General features: G+C 34.9%; 3 protein-coding genes and 1 non-coding gene across 6 annotated transcripts; 3 read left to right on the top strand and 1 right to left on the bottom strand.

Annotated features, from left to right (window-relative positions):
- The first annotated feature begins 3,446 nt into the window (after nt 1-3,446).
- On the top strand, nt 3,447-7,733 carry LOC130988646 (uncharacterized). 2 transcript variants are annotated; one of them, XM_057912542.1, is made up of 6 exons: nt 3,447-3,987; nt 4,739-5,093; nt 5,498-5,643; nt 5,828-6,104; nt 6,247-6,519; nt 6,908-7,733. In XM_057912542.1, the coding sequence occupies exons 2-6, from the start codon at nt 4,785-4,787 to the stop codon at nt 7,382-7,384; spliced, it is 1,482 nt and encodes a 493-aa protein (XP_057768525.1). In that variant the 5' UTR covers nt 3,447-3,987; nt 4,739-4,784; the 3' UTR covers nt 7,385-7,733. The 2 variants fall into 2 exon arrangements, with proteins under 2 accessions (XP_057768525.1, XP_057768524.1); XM_057912541.1 differs by lacking the exon at nt 3,447-3,987 and adding an exon at nt 4,180-4,338.
- Nucleotides 7,734-7,740: 7 nt separating this feature from the next.
- LOC130988649 (2-oxoglutarate-dependent dioxygenase DAO-like) lies at nt 7,741-9,513 on the top strand. 2 transcript variants are annotated; one of them, XM_057912544.1, is made up of 3 exons: nt 7,741-8,360; nt 8,422-8,737; nt 9,169-9,513. In XM_057912544.1, exons 1-3 carry the CDS (start codon nt 8,032-8,034, stop codon nt 9,424-9,426), a joined length of 903 nt encoding a protein of 300 aa, XP_057768527.1. In that variant the 5' UTR covers nt 7,741-8,031; the 3' UTR covers nt 9,427-9,513. The 2 variants fall into 2 exon arrangements, with proteins under 2 accessions (XP_057768527.1, XP_057768526.1); XM_057912543.1 differs by having other exon boundaries at nt 7,884-8,360; nt 9,160-9,513.
- Nucleotides 9,514-9,518: 5 nt separating this feature from the next.
- On the bottom strand, nt 9,519-11,407 carry LOC130988650 (MYB-like transcription factor EOBII). Its single transcript, XM_057912546.1, has 4 exons — nt 11,167-11,407; nt 10,951-11,080; nt 9,904-10,859; nt 9,519-9,809 (listed from the first exon to the last, which is right to left on the bottom strand). The coding sequence occupies exons 1-3, from the start codon at nt 11,291-11,293 to the stop codon at nt 10,463-10,465; spliced, it is 654 nt and encodes a 217-aa protein (XP_057768529.1). The 5' UTR covers nt 11,294-11,407; the 3' UTR covers nt 9,519-9,809; nt 9,904-10,462.
- Nucleotides 10,125-10,198, top strand: TRNAI-AAU (transfer RNA isoleucine (anticodon AAU)). The gene has a single exon. It is a non-coding gene; the product is annotated as a tRNA-Ile (tRNA).
- Nucleotides 11,408-12,840: the final 1,433 nt, after the last annotated feature.

Raw genomic sequence — 12,840 nt, 5'->3', positions numbered from 1 at the left:
AATTTCTTAATCTCCGTGCCGAAACGAATGTTGCCAACTTTAGCGGGACGGAGGGAGTACTATACTATATATTTCAATTACACTATCACTATACTCACTTGCTCATTTACTTTATTGTTCTTGCTTTACATTATATTACTACTAGTGCTACTACTAAGTACTAAATACTATATTATACTATATATTTCAATTACACTATCACTACACTCACTTGCTCATTTACTTTATTGTTCTTGCTTTACATTATATTACTACTAGTACTACTACTAAGTACTAAATACTATACTATACTATATATTTCAATTACACTATCACTACACTCACTTGCTCATTTTCTTTATTGTTCTTGCTTATTATTCTCTAACCTCTATTATCTATATTATCTTTTCTACTTGTTTATTTGTTATCATGTCTCATGATCGTGGTAACCGTGGCAAGTCTATCAATGTCGACCCCGAAGAAGATATTGATAGCACTCCCACTTCTCACGAGTTTACTTAAAATGTTCAAGTTCCATCATCATCCTCTAGGAGAAGGGTGAAAATGCCAGTTGAACGAGGACCTTTCGGCGCACGCCGGGAGGCTGCCGATTTGGCGGGTGAAGCATATGCTAGACAACTTCAAGAAGCGGAGGATGAAGAATATGCGCGTACTTTGCATAACGAAGAGGCGGAGGAGGAAGCCGAGCAAGCACGTCACAACGTTGAGGAGGAAATCCCTCCCACTAGAGGTAAGGGTAAGGGTAAGAGTAAATTACTTTCTTCTAACATTTTCACTAAACATTTTAGGAGGGAACCCGCTCCTAAAAATCCAAATGATGGTCCAAATGCTCCCGAGAGGTTCATTGCCTATTGCAATTATTGCAACGCTACTTATCAATGGAAAGCGGGAGGGGGTTATGGCACCTTCGCAAGGCACATGGAGAGTAGGCACACTGTCGAGTATGGAATCCATACAACTCAAACTCAACTACATCCCGAAGCTTTCCAACGCCAAGGTAATGAACAAGGTAATGTTTTATGGAAATTTGATCCACAAAATGCTTGAGATTAGATGGCTCGTTATGTTTCAATGGAGCATTTGCCTTTTAGACATGCCGATAAATATACTTTTGAAGATACTATGAAAAATGCTTATAATCCGGCCGTCAAAAAAATTGGTCGAACTTCTATGTGCAAAAATATTCGGCGACAAGCCGAAGAAAGAAAACGTGATTTACGAAAACATTTTAAGTTGAATTAAAATTTTGAAATTTCATCACAAATCATTTAATTTCATAAAATATAAATTTTCAACACAAGTCATTTAATTTAAAATTATGACATAGAAACTATTACATGTTTATATTTTCGATTTCAACACATGTTTATATTTTATATTGTAAGTTGAATTAAAATTTTGAAATTTCATCACAAATCATTTAATTTCATAAAATATATATTTTCAACACAAGTCATTTAATTTAAAAATATGACATAGAAACTATTACTCCCTCTGTCCACGAAAAGTGCCCTACTTACCCCTTTTTTTTTTTCCACGAAAAAGTGCCCTGTTTACCTTTTTGTACATTCATACCCTTTACTTTTCAATTTATTTACAACTTATGCCATTAATAAATCTACACTTTTATTTAATCTATGCAATTAACCCACACAATTAACTCACTAATTAAAACTACGAAACCAACTCCCCAACGCCTAATCAATCCCATTTATTTATTTATTTTCTTAATTTTCAGTTTATTTATTTATTTTCTTAATTTTCAGTTTATTTATTTATTTATTTTCTGAATTTCAAGTTTATTTATTTATTTATTTTTGAATTTTTAGTTTATTTATTTTCAGTTTATTTATTAATTTATTTATTTATTTATTTCCAGTTTATTTATTTATTTTCTGAATTTTCAGTTTATTTATTTCCAGTTTATTTATTTTCCATTTTATTTATATATTTATTTTCTGAATTTTCAGTTTATTTATTTATTTATTTTCTGAATTTCAAGTTTATTTATTTATTTATTTTTGAATTTTCAGTTTATTTATTTTCCAGTTTATTTATTTCCAGTTTATTTACTTATTTATTTATTTATTTCCAGTTAATTTATTTATTTATTTTCTGAATTTTCAGTTTATTTATTTATTTATTTTCTGAATTTCAAGTTTATTTATTTTTGAATTTCAGTTTATTTATTTATTTATTTATTTATTTTCGAATTTTCAGTTTATTTATTTATTTTTTTTCTTCTGATTTTTCAGTTTATTTATTTATTTATTTTCTGAATTTCAAGTTTAGTTATTTATTTATTTTTGAATTTTCAGTTTATTTATTTTCCAGTTTATTTACTTATTTATTTATTTCCAGTTTATTTATTTATTTTCTCAATTTTCAGTTTATTTATTTATTTATTTTCGAATTTTTAGTTTATTTATTTATTTATTTATTTCCAGTTTATTTATTTATTTTCTGAATTTTCAGTTTATTTATTTATTTATTTATTTCCAGTTTATTTATTTTCCATTTTTTTATATATTTATTTTCTGAATTTTCAGTTTATTTATTTTCTGAATTTCAAGTTTATTTATTTATTTATTTTCGAATTTTTAGTTTATTTATTTCCAGTTTATTTATTTATTTTCAGTTTATTTATTTATTTTCTGAATTTTCAGTTTATTTATTTATTTATTTTCAGTTTATTTATTTTCCATTTTTTATATATTTATTTTCTGAATTTTTAGTTTATTTATTTATTTATTTTCTGAATTTCAAGTTTATTTATTTATTTATTTTTGAATTTTCAGTTTATTTATTTTCCAGTTTATTTATTTCCAGTTTATTTACTTATTTATTTATTTATTTATTTATTTCCAGTTTATTTATTTTCCAGTTTATTTATTTATTTATTTTCTGAATTTTCAGTTTATTTATTTATTTATTTCCAGTTTATTGAATCGGCACTTTTGTTTAATGTTTTCTCATTTAAATGCTTTCATTTAATTCACCTAATAAAATAATGTCAAATAGTTAGTGCAAGATTAGTAAAAGTAACCACAATACATTAACACTACCCTTTTAGTCTTTTATACCACCTTTACACCACCTTTTTCAGCTTTCTTAAAACCCGTGTCAGCACCCAAATGGGGCACTTTTTCGTGGACGGAGGGAGTGCATGTTTATATTTTCGATTTCAACACATGTTTATATTTTATATTTTAAGTTGAATTAAAAATTTGAAATTTCATCACAAATTCACAATCATTTAATTTCATAAAATATTAATTTTCAACACAAGTCTTTTAATTTGAGATATTTTAAGATTTTAAAATATGACATAAATCATTTAATTTCATAAAAGAAAAAAATATGACATAAATCATTTAATTTCATCACAATCATTAAATTTTCAACACAAGTCATTTATATTTTATATTTTAAGATTTAAGTTGAATTAAAATTTTGAAATTTCATCACAAATAATTTAATTTCATAAAAAAAGAATACAAAAAAAAATTGAAAAAAAAAAGAAAAGAAAAAGCCCGGAACCGCCGGTTTTGCGGCCCGGGAACCGCCAGTTCAGGGTCAGAAAACCGGCCCGTTACATTTCATCCGGGCCGGTTCAGGTTCACGGAAATTTCGACCCTGAACCGGCGGCACCACTAGCCGCCCAACCCAAACCTTTCTCTTCTTCTTCTTCTTCTCTCACTCCTCTCTCTCAGCAACCGGACACACCATCATCTCTCTAGCCTCTCGTCGTCTGTCTCACTTCATCTATCTCTCCCCTTGCTATACACACCAAAACAGAAACCCTCCTTCACGAATTCCGGCGAGATCCGCCATTTAACGTCGCGCGTTTCTCCCCACTGATTTCGCCACCTCGCATGCTCCCCTTTCCATTTTCTTTGGCCAGACATTAAGTTGTTTCTTCTAAAATTGGGGCGTGGCATTTACCTTCTATTCAAGTTCTCATTTTTTTCATTCTCTCAAGAAAAGGTATTTATTGCTAAAATCACATCTGAAATTTTGAATTTGGTTGAAATCACGTTTATTTAGATTCGGAATTTTGAAGTGAAATTGACCTGAAATTTTGGAGAACAAAACTGTCAAAATTTTATAGATTCGGAATAAAGAAAGTAGGGGTGGAAGTGAAAAGTTTGAAATTTATGGGGTCAAAATAGGAACCACGAAATTCTCTTTGGGGGACCGAGAATTGCATAAAAACTACGCTACCTGTGCACTCCACTCTCCTGCTTAAGGTTTGATCAAACGTATTTCAGATTTTTGCTGAGATAAATGAAAGAGTAATATTATTTCCTGAGTTTCCAGATTTAAGATTGTTCAAAGGTACGACAACGATGTTTGCAATGATATGATGATGATTGATCAATCTGTACCTAGTTCTTCTTATGTTATATTATTTGATGGATTTTCTGGTTGGAAATGATTGCTTATCTGATAAATTTAGTTCTTAACAACGAAAACGATATAATGTCATTGCTTCCATTTCAATTAGACCGATATTTAATTATTTTAAGAAGAAATTGCTTCATCTTTGCTTGGCAATTGATTTGATTTTTGTTTAACTATTGGAAATCATGCTTCTATTTAGTTTTTTGTGGGTTTCTATTGTTGATCTCTGTAATCATGATTTACTGCAAGTTTATGATGATACCGGGAATTGGCTTACATTAATCCATTGTTGAAAGATGTCAGGGTAAAATTAACGTGGCTGCATTGATTGCAGACAACATTTTGCATAGGTAGAAAAAAGAGTGTTGTGGCTAAAGGAGATGGTTAACTCAAAGGAGCCAAAGCGACGGGTTGCTTTTATTCTAATTGATGGGGTGGGAGATGTATCACTGCCAAAGTTTGGTTACAAGACTCCCTTGCAAATTGCCAATATACCTAATTTGGATGCAATTGCATCGGCTGGCGTCAACGGTCTAATGGACCCCGTCGAAGTAGGCTTAGGCTGTGGAAGTGATACTGCACATCTGTCTCTACTCGGCTATGATCCTAGAACATATTATCGAGGTCGAGGTGCATTTGAGTCCATGGGTGCAGGTTTAGCAATGTCACCTGGAGATATCGCTTTTAAAGTACGTACCTTTTTTTTGTTGCTGTTATCCAGTATCCTGCGATATCGAGCTTTTTTGTCAAACTACCGGTAGTTTTTCTTGGATCTTTGCAGATTTTAGATTGGGTAAATTATCAATTGCTTTGGATGTATGCCTTGAGATTATTCAAACTCTTAGTTCAAGTTTTCAACTCAAAAAGAAAGATATGTTCAGTGGAGAATTTTTTATATCTGCATCTTGTTGATCTTAACAACAATCTCCCTTATAAGTTATACCAACTGGATACAAGTGGAGTGGCCTCAGTGTGCTGACTTGTTCTATATTGCACCTACTGAATTGTTCTCTAATATATACTCATTTCCAGTTTCCCAATAATTTTGAAATATATACAGTATGGCTGATTCTCATTGTTCATTTTCTCTCAGTCCAACTTTGCAACTCTAGATGAAAGTACCGGAGTAGTTACCAGTAGGAGGGCAGATAGGCATTTTGAGGAAGAAGGACCTGTTCTTTGCGCAGCACTGGATGGACTCAAGCTGCCTTCTTTTCCTCAATATGAAGTTAGAGTCAGGTGCATCCGTGCATGACGTTCCAGCTTTTACATCTATAATAATAATTAAAAAAAATCACTTTGTCGAATTGTAGCTAGCTAATGTTAGGTATTGCATCTAAGTTGTGTTGTGACTCAAAGCGGTCAGGCTAGATCTGTGATCTGCTAATGGTATATAACTCATGTGACATTATCATCTCTATAGGTATGCAACAGAGCATAGATGTGGTGTGGTTGTTAAAGGACCAAAATTAAGTGGAAACATATCAGGGACAGATCCATTGAAGGATAATCGCCTGCTTTTACAAGCTCAACCTCTTGATGGTTCTGATGAAGCAAAGAATACAGCTGCAGTTGTTAATGAGCTATCTAAAGAGATATCTCACATTTTGGTTGGTCACCCTGTGAATGCTAGAAGAGTTGCAGAAGGAAAGAATATAGCTAATGTTGTCCTTTTACGAGGTTGTGGGATTCGAATTGAGGTAATCTTTGATAAATTAGGTATACTTCCTACCTCTCTTATTTAACAAAAAGTATTGGCTATTTGGTTGATTGAAAATTCCATTTTAGTTAACTGTATATTTTACCAGCCAACTGCTTCTGAACCAAAAATTACAAATTCAGGTCCCACCATTTGAAAAGATTCACGGTCTGCGGCCTTGTATGGTTGCTCCTACCAAGATCATTGCTGGTTTGGGTTTGTCCCTTGGTATTGATATTCTAGAAGCTCCAGGAGCAACAGGAGACTACAGAACCTTGCTAACCTCAAAAGCAACTGCAATAGCCAGAGCCCTCTCAGCTCCTTCTAACGCAAGCCCCAATGTCTTTGTACCTGGGGAAGATGAACATAAACCCGGCAGACCTGATGGCTATGACTTTGGATTCCTTCACATTAAGGTGGCGAGACTACAAAATCCTGTCTATTCAGTTTGTCACTTACACAATTGTGCTTTGCATGCATGGGTCGGTTTAAAATCTGCTATACTTGTTTTCTGGACTTTGATGGATGGGCTACAATGCTAGTACTGTTTTTTCTTGCATACTTTGAACATAAAAACATGTCATTATGTTATTTGTGTGCCAAATATTTTTTCCCCTCTCAAACTTTTGTAGCCATTTTTAGCTCCTGCTACAGGAAGCTCTGCAAGAAAGTTGGATCTCTATTTTTCTTTATCTGACTCAGTTCTGCTTACTCTTTTCTCTTCAGCTTGAATACAGATATCTGAAAGGTTCTATTTATGTTGTCTTCTGAGTATTTCTAAACATGTCGCTACTGAAATTGCAGGCAATAGATGACGCCGGTCATGATAAAGCAAGTGTCTTCAAAGCCAAAGGCTTAGAAGCTGTTGATAAAGCTATAGGACAACTAGCTAAGCTCCTCTGGCAAACAGAGTCGACGGGGGCTTTCCAATATTACATTTGTGTCACTGGAGATCATTCCACTCCAGTCGAATACGGTGATCACAGCTTTGAACCAGTCCCCTTCACACTGTGTCGTTTGAAAGACTTCATCGGTGCTGTGGGTGGGGAATCACAACTTTCTAATATCTCTCTCGACCCATTTCCTCTTCCAACCATTGAACCTAGTGATGACTTAGCTGATGCTGACAGAAGTGAAGAAGAGAAACAGGGAAAGCAGGGTCAGGCTTTTAGAGGTGACCATGTTTACGAGTTCAATGAGATTGCAGCAGCCAGGGGAATTCTCGGGCGATTTACTGGTAGTGAAATGATGGGAATCATAAGAGCATTTCTCAAGCTTTAATAATAGCTACTGCATCCACTCTCATTCGTCAGTATTTCTTTTAACTTTGTGACAAGACCAACTATGCTAGAAAAACACAACAGGGTTAGAATTTGTTCTTGTCTAGTTGCTTTTGAGTTTTTTGTTGCGTGTTTGTTTCTGCAACTGCATGTGTATTTCGCTTTCACTCATGCTGAAAGGAGTAACTCTAGTTTGCTCCTCGCACTTGGACACATGTAATAATGGCGTTAAGTGATAGAAACATATGTGTCCTTAGCTCCTAAGGTCGAGATAATATGTATCCTTACCATTGTTACAGTGCTTTGTACTCTGTTTTGCAGTTGATGAATAAAGCGGAAAATCGCAAATATATCTCTCTCTCTACTATCATTCAGGAATTTCTGAACGTATAATGAATGAATGAAAGATTTTTCAAAAAAATAAATAATACTCTCTTCTCTTCGTCTTACGCGTAGAATAAGTGATCCTAGGAGTAATATTTTGTGACAATCAAAATCATACTGCCACTTATTCCTTGTAAAGCCGACCACCACCAAACAGAGCTTGCAAAACTTGAAGGTATGTCTCCACTTGTTTAGAAAAAAAGAAAAAGAAAAAGAACAGCAGCATAAAAACCAAGGAGAATCAAAGGCAATTGGTGTGGAGAAATGGCGAGTAAAATCCCAGTGATCGATCTGCTGCAAGTTTCCCTCGGCGAGCTGGTGGCGGCGTGCGAGGAATGGGGATGTTTCCGGATCGTAAATTACGAGGGAATTCTGCCGGATTCTCTGCTGCAGCAAATGAAGCAAGTGGTGGGATCGCTGCTGGATCTGCCGGCGGAGGTGAAGGCCAGGAACCGCGCCGTCATCCCGGGGAGCGGGTACATGGCGCCGTCTCCGGTCAATCCGCTCTATGAGGCGCTCGGCCTCTACGACACCTCTTCTCCTCAAGCTCTCGATGCTTTCTGCTCCAACTTGGAAGCAACTCCTCACCAAAGGTATCTCTTACTACTAGTTAAGTTATGAAATGTTTTGATGGGGATTGATTATGATTTGCAGGGCTGTTCTCTCCAAGTATGCGAAAGCAGTGAATGAAGTGATGATGGTTATTGGGGGTAAAATTGTACAAGGCTTAGGTGTGAAAGGCTTCTCCTTTGATGATTGGTGTTGCCAGTTCAGGATCAACAAGTACAGCTTTGCCCCTCACACTGTCGACTCCCCTGGAGTGCAACTGCACACAGATTCTAGCTTCCTCACTCTTCTGCAGGACGACAAAGACGTCGGCGGTCTCGAGGTTATGAAGAGGTCCGGCCAATTCGAGCCCGTCGACCCCTGCCATGGAACCCTTGTTGTCAATCTTGGAGATATTGCAGCAGTAAGTCAGTGTTTAACAGTTTCGTTAGACGGAGGTTAGATTAGGATTAAATCTTCAAACGTTTACTCGAAGGATTAATCTTGATAAAAATAATAAGATTATTCTCTTGTTCACTTTGATGGATTGAATCTTTGAGATATTCCAAGGTTCTTATTATTTTCATCATTTAAGCCAGTTTTGTTTGATTTTTATGTCATTGAAATCCTAATATTAAGTTTGATGGATTGAAACTTTGAGATATTCCAAGGCCCTTATTATTTTAATCATTTAAACCAGTTTTGTTTGATTTTTATGTCATTAAAATCCTACTATTAAGGATAAAAATACGCAATCATGCAAAGCAAACAACACTATGAGTATTATTGTTGGGATAGCATAGGATAATTTAGTCTTTAGGATATTGTTGTTCTAACTTTTTTTAGGGTTTTAAGGTGTGGAGCAACGGTAGATTCTTGAACGTGAAACACCGTGTGATGTGCAAGGAAGCGGGTAGGAGGCTGTCGATAGCTTCGTTCCTGTTGGGGCCGAGGGCGGAGATGGTGGAGGCGCCACCGGAGTTGGTGGATGCGGAACATCCTCGCCTCTTTTCTCCCTTCACTTATCAAGATTATAGGAAGCTCCGAATGTCCAACAATCTGCATACTGGTGAAACTGTGGATTGTTTCCGCATTCAAAGCCATAAAGATTAAGCAAACTTGTATCATATCAAATGGTGTATCATCTCTCTTATCGTGAGTAGGATGTTAAGGAATAAATGAAGTTTATCTTGGACAAAATTGAATTTCAGGTGAAGCAACTTCGTATATATGTGTATTTCAGAAACAAACTCACAAACAACTTGAATGAAATACTACAAGATAATTGGTGAAGTAATTAAGGTTGATTCGGTGAGCAGCCAGGGCAGGAAAAGCAACCTCTTCCACGACAGTTGCTGCAAGAAACTGATGTGGATTTGTCAGTAACAACGGGAATCAAAGTGAAAGGTCCTCCTTGTTTGATGAGTCCAGAGCCCTTGCATTTCCCGCAAGCGATGCGATTCACGTCGCCGCATCTCTTACACATGCCTAAAGAACTGCGTGGAAATGGGATAAATTCTTTGTGAATATGAAAAAAGAAAGTGAAATAAAAAGGAAGAAAGGGAGTGTTTGATGTATGTATAAAATGACCTGCGCTGAGAAGAAGAGATGAGGGAGTCGATCTTGGGGGCAGAAATGGTGGCGGAGAGGAGCAGAGCTCCGACGGCGTAGCCTGCTACTTCGCTTGCTGTTATCTGTTCAAACATCCTTTCATCTCCACAAATTTTCTAGACTGCACCATTCTTATCTTATCATGTTTAATAAAACAAGTCATTAGTTAAGTACACGTTTCTTCAAACATTTAACAACATGGCCTATTAGCTCAGTTGGTTAGAGCGTCGTGCTAATAACGCGAAGGTCGCAGGTTCGAAACCTGCATGGGCCAATATTTTAATTTATTTTTTTTAATTTTTTATAAATAATTTCGAAATAAAGACACGGAATTCTGCATGGGCCGATCCGATTTATCTGAATCCATTTGAAAGCCCATTCCTTTTCCTTGATGTAGAATATTTTGTTCTATTTAACTGAACAGTTACAATATCCAAATTGGAAAATGAAACATATTGCGAGAGTCCATTTCCTTATATTTGAAAAGAAGGTGAAACTATGAATTAACAAGTAAATGATGATATGAAGCTTAAATTCCTTAAAGCAAAACCTCTGCAGTTTGGACGTAGTAATCAACTGCTGCATCGCCTTCAAAAGGGTGATAATATTCGTGTGGCATAATATTTGGAAGATGATGGTCATCATCCAAGTTCCACAAGTAACAATCCATTTCAAATGGGGCGACGAAATCATCAAATGATGAAGCACTTTGATGATTAATATCGATGATGCTCGAAAACGCCATTTCCTTGTCGTGAGAGTGAGAGGGTTCAGTAATAGTGACATTATTGGGACGACGATGAGCTTGTTGTTGGTTGAGAATCTTGCGCTTCTTGAGATGAGTGGATGGGCTTCTGGTCTTGAAATGAGTTCTCCAGTAGTTCTTTATCTCATTGTCTGTTCGTCCAGGTAAGTATCTTGCTATAGTAGACCATCTGTATGCATGCCATCAAATACATATATACTTAGATAATAAAATTGATATTTGAAAAGAAATTAATGTCGAGGAGAGAGAGAGATAATTACTTGTTACCCCACAGGGCATGAAGTTCGATAATGATGCCTTCTTCCTGAGGTGTTAATTGTCCTTTTTTAAGGTCAGGCCTCAAGTAATTCACCCACCTCAGCCTGCAGCTCTTCCCACTTCTTTTCAAACCTTATTTATCACATATATATACATATATTAATCACAACATGAACATGTGCTAGGCTAGCTCTCTTTCTCTCTAGATATATATGTACCTGTGCACTTAGAGACAGAGCTCCATCTGCCTTCACCATTCTGAGAGATATACTGAAAGAGCAGCTCATCTTCTTGAGGAGTCCAAGGCCCTTTTCGCCACCAACCTGCTGCTGCACCTTGCTCCATTTATTCACCACTCAATTAATTATAATTCTATCACTGTTTGTCGGAAGTTTCTATGGCAGACAACTGGACATAACCTTCACTTATATATATACACACACTGCTCCACGGATACATGCATGTTGAGTCTGCTTTTGAAGCCACTATAAGCTGATGTAATTAGCACTAAACATGATTAAACACTAAATCTTGGTTATTTTATTAGCAAATCAGCCAGGTGTCCCTGAATCTTCCCGTCTGCTACGCTCCTGCTAATCAACATTCGACAGATGTCAGATGCCAAATCTTCGCCACCATACGATGATACTCAACGCCCGATATTTTCGGATGTCTATGCCTTTTTTTTTTCTTTGTTTTCAAAGTTTTTTTTTTTTTTTTTTCAATTTTACTGTATGAGATATTAAAATTAGGCATTCTCATCTCATAAAAATACTTCCTTTCCCGATACTTTCGGATGTCTATGCCTTTTTTTTTCTTTGTTTTCAAAGTTTTTTTTTTTTTCAATTTTACTGTATAAGATATTAAAATTAGGCATTTTCATCTCATAAAAATACTTCATTTGTTCACAAAAAAAATAATACTATTATTTTTTGTTATTTTGGGACGTCCACAAAAATTAATTCTTTTTTATTTACGAATAGTAATACCCCACTACATAGTGAATCTCTTACTTCACTCACAATATGATAAATTATTTTTATTAAAACTCGTGCCGTCCTCTTTTAGGACTATTTTTTTGGACGGAGAGAGTAGTTTTTTTGGGGATCTATATATATATATATATATATATATATATATATATATATATATATATAATATATATAATCATAATGTATGTGTATGCATATATTCTTAATCTATACTGACTTGAATCAATTATATATCACGATACTAAAAGATGCGCGCACGTTTTACAACACTTTTCCTTCATATTTCAAGCTAGCCATAAATTAGAGATTAAAAAGAAGTTGATTGTCTTTCACTAAATTTGAAGTTCCTCATTCAATGCAGCTGGAGAAATTTCCCCAAAACCAAACTAACCTACGATCTATTAGCTAAGGAATCTCCGCGGACTGTCAAGCTCGATCATAAATCCTATTTTACACTAACGCTTCACAATAAGAAAAGAAAAGAAAAGAAAAATGTATGTATATATATAGTGAGAGAGAAAGGATTTAGTAAAAATGCTATCTTTCGTGAGAATGACAATTAATATTAAGGTTGAAAAAGTTGCTTGTAATACACGAATAATCATTCAAATATGAATTCAAATTTAATGGGGGCGAAATTTTCTTCAATTAACTGAATTACGGTTATTCATACATACAAACAATTTATATATATATATATATATATATATATGTAAAATTTTGAAGTAGCCAAAATGAAGCATAAAACACAATTTATGGCCACACATTGAAAAAACACAAAATTTGGCCATTTTTATTGATTTGGACGTTTTTATCCTTAATGAGGCGGACCGGGTAGGATCAGGCACGCGGGTCACGTGCCGGGTCGGGTTAGGCACTTATGGCACTATTAGTGCCATA

Source organism: Salvia miltiorrhiza, chromosome 6 (genome assembly GCF_028751815.1).
Source record: "Salvia miltiorrhiza cultivar Shanhuang (shh) chromosome 6, IMPLAD_Smil_shh, whole genome shotgun sequence".
Classification (NCBI taxonomy): Eukaryota; Viridiplantae; Streptophyta; class Magnoliopsida; order Lamiales; family Lamiaceae; genus Salvia; species Salvia miltiorrhiza.
The sequence above is the reverse complement of the archived record's forward strand: the minus strand, read 5'-3'. Positions and strand labels throughout refer to the sequence as shown.

Bases quoted from the DNA above. Each gene is read 5' to 3' on its own strand.
- LOC130988649 (XM_057912543.1), top strand. From the start codon at position 8,032: ATGGCGAGTAAAATCCCAGTGATCGATCTGCTGCAAGTTTCCCTCGGC. The intron at 8,361-8,421 runs GTATCTCTTACT...TATGATTTGCAG, and splicing joins GAAGCAACTCCTCACCAAAG to GGCTGTTCTCTCCAAGTATG. The intron at 8,738-9,159 runs GTAAGTCAGTGT...AACTTTTTTTAG, and splicing joins ATCTTGGAGATATTGCAGCA to GGTTTTAAGGTGTGGAGCAA.
- LOC130988646 (XM_057912542.1), top strand. From the start codon at position 4,785: ATGGTTAACTCAAAGGAGCCAAAGCGACGGGTTGCTTTTATTCTAATT. The intron at 5,644-5,827 runs GTGCATCCGTGC...TCATCTCTATAG, and splicing joins CAATATGAAGTTAGAGTCAG to GTATGCAACAGAGCATAGAT. The intron at 6,105-6,246 runs GTAATCTTTGAT...TTACAAATTCAG, and splicing joins GTTGTGGGATTCGAATTGAG to GTCCCACCATTTGAAAAGAT.
- LOC130988650 (XM_057912546.1), bottom strand. From the start codon at position 11,293: ATGGAGCAAGGTGCAGCAGCAGGTTGGTGGCGAAAAGGGCCTTGGACT. The intron at 11,081-11,166 runs GTACATATATAT...GTGATAAATAAG, and splicing joins CTCTGTCTCTAAGTGCACAG to GTTTGAAAAGAAGTGGGAAG. The intron at 10,860-10,950 runs GTAATTATCTCT...GCATGCATACAG, and splicing joins CATGCCCTGTGGGGTAACAA to ATGGTCTACTATAGCAAGAT.